The 9,839-nt window shown below is 45.5% G+C and overlaps 1 protein-coding gene across 1 annotated transcript in view; it reads right to left on the bottom strand.

The window, feature by feature from the left end:
• Positions 1-5,122: 5,122 nt before the first annotated feature.
• Positions 5,123-9,839, bottom strand: part of LOC308106947 (sodium/calcium exchanger 2-like) — a gene marked incomplete at its 3' end in the record, with an annotated part of 182,031 nt that continues 177,314 nt past the window's right edge. The window contains exons 15-17 of the mRNA XM_080458990.1: positions 7,001-7,100; positions 6,182-6,457; positions 5,123-5,499 (exon numbers count right to left, since the gene is read on the bottom strand). Coding sequence (XP_080315116.1) covers positions 5,123-5,499; positions 6,182-6,457; positions 7,001-7,100 — 753 coding nt within the window. The remainder of the gene's footprint in view (positions 5,500-6,181; positions 6,458-7,000; positions 7,101-9,839) is intronic.

Below are 9,839 nucleotides of genomic sequence, written 5' to 3'. Positions count from 1 at the left end.
TTAAAGACCTTCATGTTCTTTCAGTAACACATTACACCTCATGCCATGTTTTTTCAAAAACAAGTTGTCATTTTTTTTTTTCTCAGAACGTTTTTCAGCATTTCATAAAAAAAAAACAACTTCAATATCATCTTCAGTTAATTTTGTTACAATATTGAATAAATGTATATGTCTATCACATGATATTGTAGTAACTCGGTCGTTATTTCTCTACAAAGATTCAAGCAGAGAGAAATTTTCATCATTACGGGAAACAACTTCACAGAGAGACACATTGAAGAGCAAGACCGGGGGCTGGAGGGGGAAAGGGGGGGCTGTAAGGGGAGGGGGTCAGGAGGGGGAAGGGGGGTCTGGGAGAAGGTGAACACGAACACAGACACAGAGATATCATATATCAACATACAGAAAGATGAGCCGGGATGTCACTGGGTGCAAATGTGGCAGGTTTTCTTCTCGCTACTTCTTAAGGTCAAAGTCCAGAAGGACTCTGTTAACGCTGTCCTTGTGTGTGTGTGTGTGTGTTTATGCTTGTATTTATGTGCTGGTGGGGACCATGGAGACTCATGTTCCCATGGGGACGCCCCCGATATGGAAATCAATACATGTTTAGGTGAAGACAACCTGTCGGCCTCGTCGACAGCTTTAACTTTTATCCAGATTATCTTAGTTTATTTATCAGAGAGTCCTGCAAACAAACATGTCTTCTTCTCCCTTCTGGGCATATCTACAGTTACTGTGCCTCAGCATGCCTGGTGCACAAACGACAGGGTTTCTTGTGTTTTCTGTCATTTCTGGTGGACAGAAACTCTGAGATGTTTTCATCTCCGTGTGGACGGGGGCTCAGTTCCACACTCTGGTTAGATCAACGTTACATGGAAGAATCAGTAGGCTGAGGTTATAATTTAATGCATTGTCTCCATACGACATAGAAACATAACGTGTGTGTGTGTGTGTGTGTGTGTGTGTGTGTGTATGTGCATGTGTGTGTGTGTGTGTGTGTGTGTGTGTGTGTGTGTGTGTGTGTGTGTGTGTGTGTGTGTGTCACACTCACTCATTCCACTTCACAAAGGGGTTCTGGGAGTTTGAACAAATCTGCCTACAGGCGTCCATCACAGTAGACCATGCTGCTAACACACAGACTCATCATGCATATGCAGTGGGGCACACAGGGGAGGCAAACACAGACACACACCGGAGAGGGTGAGGAGGAGAGGAAGGGGGGGGGGGGGGTCACAACTAGTTACAGAACAGCAAAGGCCGAAGCCCGACAGTTAGTACAGAAGTTCACGAAACAAGGAACATTGTCCGGATGTTGCAGGCAGTTCTGTTGGCGGCTGCGGAGCCGCTTCCGGGTCACGTGTGCCCGAAGTCGCCCTGGCGCCGGACGTCGGCCCTGGTAATGTGCGTGACCTGTGGTCTGGGTCCCGCCGGGTGGCTCGGGGGGGCCTCACACACCTCAGAGCTGCCAGCATCCGCAGAGCCGAGACTGACAATCACACTGGCAATGTTCCGCACTGTTTCTCCATGTAAACATGCTACGTACACTCTAAACTCCTTCGCCACCACGAGCTGAGAAATTGTACATCGGCGGAGGGTCGCGACAAACACTGAGCAGAAATAAAGACGTGAACCGGACCGTCGTCAAAGCCACGGAAATAAGATGAACCTCTTCTCTCGTATTGCACATTGAACTCCTCCATTTAAAACTACAGCCTGTCTCCAGGAGCCACGCCGCCGCTCGTCCTCACACACCATGTGAATACCTCAACATAGCCATCGTCTTAGGAGGAACATGGACATCAGGAAGGGCGACATGAAGAAATCAGCACTTCAGTAAATGAGAATGTTGGGTTGGATGTCCGAGCGGTTTGGAGGGGGGGGGAGGGGGGGCAAAGGGCTCCGCACTGTGGAAAACATATCAAAATCTAATCCACTAAATTCAGCAACAATGTCAGCTACACTATCGACTTCATATACGGATACGATTCTAAACGTTGTTTAGAAGTACAAAAAAAATCTACCTTGGCTAGATCCGCAAGGAAAAGATACAAAATCGGTTTTTAGAAAGTTTACAAAGTAGAGTCAGTACAGGTCAATTTCAGATGTTATCATAATAACAAATTCATTTTTGTAGCACTTATCATTTGGGTGAGATATTCTTCGATACAGCGTCTTAACAGAAGTGTGACTGATACCAGGCAGTGAGAGTACCTGAAGCTTCCAGTCAGCCGTTTCATTACGACCAGGAGAACAGAGTTCACAAACACAGAGGCAGAAGCTGATCCTCCACATGTGGACCTCAGATTCATTTAAACTCTGGTGAATTAAGAGTCATGTGGTGGAAATGTGTCAAATTTGTGTTTTGTGAGGCAGATTGACTCTCGGTTAGTTTACTTTAGTTAGCAGGAGCTGAATGCGCCATCATGTGGTTGGAGCTTCTCACAACAGAAATCATATTATAGTTCATGTTCATGACAGTTTATCTCAATTGTGTTGAAATGTTTAGGTATTTTCCAATGTTTTGAGCAAAAAAAAAAAAAGAAAGAAAAAAAGATAAACTGTATTTTAGTCTTGATGCAGATTGTTATTGACAGTTTGAGCAGCCGGGTGGAGTTTTAAGTTTCAACAGTCATATACAAGCTGCAGCTTCCACTGTTGCTTAAAAAAAACCCTGAACATTTCTGAATAAATGAAAAAAAAACAATAATCCTCACCCTGTGATCTGCTCGCCCACAGCATTAATGTAGGATGCAATACTGAGCAACTTGTGTTCTCAGTCAGAGTTCATTCAACACATTTTCTATTGAGCCGTTTAATCTAAACCTAGAGTCGTTGCCACTCCTGAGCAGATTTCCTGCTTCAGAGCTCGGGGCATATTTTGAAGAGCATCGGTGAGATGAGAAGAAGTTATTTAGTATTTGTGGAAACAAAGTGTGTTTCTGCTGGATGAGTTCAAACAATCTACGCCAACAGCTTCAGCTGGACGGAGCCTCGCTTCACTCAGCTCAACTGAGAAACGTCAGAGACGAGCTCTCTTCATGTCGCGCTCTCCAACAGAAAAACCAAACTCCAGCCTGAGTGGTGTGGAACAAAGTGCCGCCGGGGCAGTTTGTACAGCTGAAAGCTTGAATACTACATTTTGACTTTAAGGCATCCTTTGTTTGCTGGAGGCTTAATGAAGAAATCGAAACATCTGCATGGTGATACGTGTTCCAAATGGAATTTATGTTTGATTCCAATCATCCCGGGGAGTGAGGCGGCTGAGAGCTCGGCCTCCCATCTCACATTGAATAGTACCACCACAAAGTGGGCGGAGCCTGTTTGCTCACAGTCTGTTTTAGATCAGGGCTGTCAAACATAAAGACCGTGGACCAAAACCACCAAACTAGAAAATTCAAAGAAAATATTTCAGAAAATTGCTTAAAAAATATTTCTTAAGAGTAGTGACACAACACAACATTGAGATGTAGGGGACGCTGCCACGAAAGATAGTAACCTGGTTGCTATCAAATTAGCCTCAAAGCCATGCTGTAGGGGGAGGCTGTGAAAACATGCAGAAAACAACCATTACAGAAGCGTTTTGGACATTCGACTGGATCTGAACCAGAAGGTTTCATTAGAATTGGCTTTATATTGAGATTGTAGTCTTTTCAATATCATAGTATTAATTATTATTGTTTGTTATCCCTTTAGATGAAACTGAACTATACGTGGCCCAGAACTGAAAATGTTTGACACCCCTTATTTAGACAGTTCTACTCTCGTCCTCATTGTGTTTGACATGACATGTGTGTGTCAGATGTTTAGAGTTGTCTCTGTTGATCCTGCTTTTAATGTCAAATATCAACAATAGCAATTAGGTGAAGCTATTGTCTTGACTGTATCTATTTCAGTAAACTTGATCTGTTTTACGACATGTCACGGCTCCACCCGTCTGAATGGAGCTGCTCTGAGAAGAAGAGGAGCCGTTACCACACCTTCTCTGACGAAGATTCAACAGGAGGGAGCAGTCAAGGCTTTTCTCTCCACAGACACACGGATGTCGTATACAGGCGGTTTCTGTTCTTTACCTTTTACACGCCAGGTGAAGATGCTGTGTATGTCTGACTACACACGTAGAAAACAGACCTTCGGTTTGATTTGTGTCAGAGGAGCCGTGGTCACAACAAAGACCCTCAGTGACGTGTGAATGGACAGGGGGTGCTCTTCAAAAACATTGGACTCTTTTAGCAGCAAATCGTTAGTTTGAGGAAATGAGACTTTCTAATATTCAAAACACATGGTTTCTATGTCTGTAGTCTGTGGCAAGAAGATTTTACATAAAGACTGTTGTTTCTCTTTTTCACGTTGGGGGAGACTATTATGTGTTCTTCGTCACTATCTGCCCTGTAGAAACTCTACACTCTATCTATGTACACTGGTTTTCACTATTTACAGCGCATGTGGAGACCACCTTCATCTGTACCGCATATTAGACAAGCATCACCACCAGAAAGAATCTCCTGTAGTAAACAAATGTAGTGTAATTGTAAACATTCGACTCCTAGGTTCACACAGTGGCCCGCCTCCTCAGTGAGCGATGGCAGCTGTGGAGTGAGACTGAGGAACAGGCTGGTCCTTGGATGCAGCTCAGATGGATGAATTTGTCCGGTGTGCCGAGGTTTCTGAGCAGAAAACCAGCCTGCGGGACGGCTCCATCAGTCCAACCTGCTCTGAAAGGAAATCAAACAGCCCCCGAGAGGCCGACCCCCCCGTCTGTTCGCCTCATGAATGTCAGCCACACGTCGCTGTCCGTCTGCTTTCTGTCAACCTGCTGCAGGAAACCTCCTTCACTCGCTCTTCTCGCAAACACTTTCTATCGCCCTCTAGTCACCACCGCAGTGACTCTGTAATGATCGGTTTTGTCATGCCTACTTATGGTGTGTTTGTATATGTATATATCATGTGTATGTGTGCGTGTATGTGTGTGTGTGTGTGTGTGTGTGTGTGTGTGTGTGTGTGTCCCTGCATCAGAGATCTGCAGCGAGCCCTGTTGTACCAGATGTTTCATGTTGTGTGGACTGAAGTGAAGAGATGTGTGCTGCTGTGCAGTATTCTTCACCACACCCTCCGGCTCCTCCCTCTAAAAGCCCTTGATGTGGCAGTAGGCCTCCAGGCTGGAGAAGATGATGTAGAGGAACCACAGGCCCAGGAAGAGCAGGGTGGTGAGGAGGCGGGACATCCAGGGGCCGCCCAGCTCGCCGCCGATGGAGGGCCGCCGTCTGAACAGCAGCACGGCCATGCAGATGAACGCGAAGATGGTGAAGAGCGTGACGGAGAAGGCCAGAGAACCGGGGTCCACCCTGAACGGTTTGCCCTTCACTCGCCAGTAGACGGCAGCCACCGACCACGCCACGCCGATTCCCAGGAACACATTGACAGCGTTGCTGCCGGTGACGTTCCCCACGGAGGCGTCGGCATGCTGGTCCTGCATGGCGGCCACTTTACTGGCAAAGGTGTCTGAGAGGAAGAGGAAGAGGAAGAGGAAGAGGAAGAGGAAGAGGAAGAGGAAGAGGAAGAGCAGGGAGGAGTTCACCACGGATCTGAACTCCGCCGCCAGGAGCCGCCGTGGCTCCTGACGTCTGTTTTAAGAAGTTAAGCATCCGAGCATGAGGAGAAGCAGCGTGAACAAAATGAAACTCAAAACAGATGAGAGGAAACACGTTTACCACAAAGACACAAAATAACTAAACACAAGACACAAAGGAGCTCGATTACGACACAGAACTTCTGAAAAATAAATGAAAATGAAAATGAAACATTAAAGCCTCACAAACCATGAAGCAAAACAAATCACCACTATAAAACAATGAGACACAAGATAAAAAACAAAATACAACTGAAAGAACAAAAAACATTAAAACACAAACTGAACTAAATGATGACAAACAAAATAAAGACAGACAAAAAAAACAAAAATAAAACGACTAAATCATCTTATGAAATGACACAATGATACACAAATAAACTAGAGACAAATAAACCTAACAGACATGAAACATACATGAAAAACAAAGCAGATGAAATCAACACAAAACATGGGAGTCAGAGAGCGGAGAGTCACACGGAGGTTATCAAAACAGCTGTGACCTCCTAAATCCTCCAACCTCCTCCTCTTCCTCCTCCTCCTCCTCCTCCTCACCTGGGATGGAGGTCCCCAGGGCCACGAACACCACGGCGGTTACGGTGTCTTTCAGCCCCACCGTGCAGCCAAAGTGCGAGGCCAGGTCTCCGATGACGGCGGTGAGGAGGCCGATGGAGCTGATGGAGACGCAGAAGCAGGCCCAGCCGTTCCAGTACTCGGTGGGCGGGACACAGGCGAACAGAACCTTCCAGAAGACGGTGAGGAAATGCATGACGTAGTCGTAACAGGACGGGAGGCGCTCCTCGCGGCCCTCCTCGTCATCATCACCGTCGCCTGGAGGAACGATGAAGAAGAGTTTCAGTCACTAGTTACTACCAACATGCAGACAGCTCCCCCAAGGGCATCTTGCTGAGTTAGTTCAGGATTAATGAGGTGATGCTCCTCCAGTAAACAGGAGTTTAGTGATAGTTAAGCTCAGGCTATAGCTAACAAAAATAACAAAAGGGTTACCCTAAAGTTGCACAAAACAACCAGAAAATGCACAAAATGATTTCAAAAATACACAATATACTCAGGAAAGAAGCATATGACCTTGGGGTTAAGGGATGCGAAAACCAAGAAAGAAATAAACAAATGCCAAACAGGTGCCAAACAACCAATACATACCCCAAATGATAACAGATAGATCACAAACAACTGGAAAAATGCACAAAATTAGAAAAAATATAAAAAAATTAAAAATGATACTAAAACAAACTAAATGATCAGATTTCAAATTAATATCCACCAAAAAGAGAGAAAACAACAAAAGAATATCTAGAAAAGCGCTAAATATCCCCTAATAGTTACAAAACAGCCAGAGAAATGCACACGCACCTGCACTGACTGTGACAGCATCCACAAACTGCTCCCTCCAGGAGTGTGTGCCGATCACCAGAGCCAGGTTGGTCTTCTTGATGAGTTTGTCCACGGTGCTCTGAAAACACACCAACAACACACTGTCAGCAGCCAGCAGGAACCTCCCACACACCTTTTTTTTTTTCCTTCTTTTTTCTTTTCTTTTCTTTCTTTCTTTCTTTCTTTCTTTCTTTCTTTCTTTCTTTCTTTCTTTCTTTCTTTCTTTCTTTCTTTCTTTCTTTCTTTCTTTCTTTTTATTCTATTTCTTTCTTTCTTCTTTTCCCGACACCTTCGTTTCACATTTCCATCTCGCCAAACTGTCAGAGAATCAGTGATCATCATAGGTGTCATATTTTATTTGCTTTGTAGTGACCATCGCCAGCCCCCCCTGAAGGTGAATGTTCTCACTGTATCTTTGCTTACTCTGGTCCAGAGAGGGTAGGGGGGGCAATTACTAAGTGTTAAGTCTACAATGGCACCAGTGTTCTACATTTCCACCAAGATGACAGCTATAACTAACCAGTGTTTCCCAACTATGCCCAGTGAGTCCTGGGGGGATTCTGCATCTCTGTGGGTCTTGTCAGGAGTTGGAGTGATTTTCACCCATGCAGGTGGGGCGACCAAAAGAGCCCTGAAGCCTAATGTTCAGGCGTGACGGAGTACTGCAGACCGACACCACCCCAACAGGGAACAGGAGTGGTGTCGGCCCAGACACCCGAAGGACTGCGGAAAACTGCCGCAAGCCCAGAGACCCGGAGGCACAGTGGCGCTGTTCCCACCCTTTTAATATGTTTCCCGATCCGAGCAACATTCCCCAACCCTGTGACTTGATGTTATCTAAGGTGCTCTGTGGTGCATTAAAATTGGGTCGAGGGCCCAGAAACCCCCCAGGGAGGACCGACCCCCCCAAACCCCCAACCCGACACAGACCACGACGCTGAGCCCGCCCACCGACCCCAGCAGCCACCCGGCACTGCCACAGGCCGGCCAACACAGAGGGCCGCCCGGAGAAAGGCCACCCCATGACCTGCAGCAATCCCAACACACCAGGGAAGCACCCGAGAAAAAAAAGACGGTTGTGGAAGGATCCGATCGAGGTCGGGTCCCCCCAGATCAAGCACCCCCTCCCGGCCAGGATCCACAGGGCCGACGCCCCCCTCCTATTTCCCACATGAAGTCCAGGTCGTTTGTCACGAGTCAACACCAGTGTGCAGACACCAGGGACGGCAAAAAAAATAAATTAAAACGGTTTAGCTTCTGTGTCAATCCAATACTAGAAACTCATTTATTTCTTCCATATTGAAACAACAATTTGGCCTTCTTCTATGCTAATTTGACCATTTGGTGAATGTGTGGTTGTGATCAGTCTGCCAAACAGCTTTACTGTGAGAAACTTTGTTCTCATGCAACATATATCTAGCTAATCGAGCTTTGTTGAAACTGGAAAAGAGGTGGTCTGAATGATACCATCACACTATTTTTAGCTTCTCTTCAATGACTTCCTGTACAGTAGAATTTAAAGTCCTTCTATTAACCTATGAAGCGTGTCAACAACCAGGCTCCACCGTATATTACGTGTCATATTATGCAAAATTCACTTTGTAATGGTTTTCCAACAGTAATACTCGTCCCCATACCTGGACTGACGCCCCCAGAAGTGAAGACCTTGACCTTGAAAGTCTGTCCTCTCTCTCCTTGGCTTGTTTCAGTTTTTAAAAAGTGAATTGCTCCAATCAGCCAATCAGAAATCAAACCCTATATAGTGTCATCGGGGGTTTAGCCAATCCCAATCAAGGTAGCCCCTCACTTTGACCCTCCCACAATTAAACAGCTCTGCTCTGACACATGTCACCTTGAGAGGAAGTACTTCCTCTTCTTCATCAAGATGGGCATGTGTGGGCGGAGCCAGTCCAGCTCACACAGACACAGCAGATTCTGAATGTAGCTCCTATGATCCAATATTCAAATGGAGGAAAATCAAGGAAAAGCTGGATTTGGGGAAATAAACTTTGAAAACAATGTTTTGGATGAACGGGACCATGTGAAGGTGTTGAAAAGCTGTATGATATTACCCCTTTAAGGAGCTGTTAGTCCCATATTACCCGGAAGAACACTTGGTTCTCGGAGTGCTGCCCCCTGGAGGTTCCTAGGTTTTCCAAAAGTAGAATGGAGGCCGAGCTTTCAGCTGTCAGGCTCCTCTCATGTGGAACCAACTTCCAGTTCCAGTTAAGAGGCTGACAGTCTACACTTCTTACTTAAAACTTTAATTTAATTGATCAAGGTCACCCGGGAACATTTTCTAGTGACGCTGCTGTGAGTTTCTACTGCTGGAAGACCTTTAATGTACTGAGTTTCTTTCCTTTCTCACAGTGATGTTTCACTCTAACATTTCACTGACATTCTGTCTCTCTCTGCTGAAGATCACACTTCTCATGATGAATCTTCCCCCTGGACCATCAAATAGTGACAACAGTAATTATCTATAATGAAAATAATAACAACCTAATATTTCCCTCTGGGATTAATAAAGTATTACTATTCTATTCTTTTCTGTTGTATTCTCTTCTATTCTATTTTTTACAGAGTGACGAGCAGATGAGTTGAGTTTGTCTGCAGCCAAACAAATGAAATACCTTCAGTGATTTCCAGTCACATCACTGAGTCGACGGCTCTGTTTGTTTGTTTGTTTGTTCCTGCATTGATCTGCAGAGAATAAAATCTCAGTGCCAATCACACTCCAGTTTATTATCCTTCAGACTCTCCCACCGTAGCCACAAATCACCGGAGACGAGGACAATTATATCCATCCACCAGGGGT

This window comes from Lipophrys pholis (assembly GCF_963383615.2).
Source record: "Lipophrys pholis genome assembly, chromosome: 3".
Taxonomy (NCBI): Eukaryota; Metazoa; Chordata; class Actinopteri; order Blenniiformes; family Blenniidae; genus Lipophrys; species Lipophrys pholis.
This window is presented reverse-complemented; position numbering and strand designations above follow the sequence as displayed.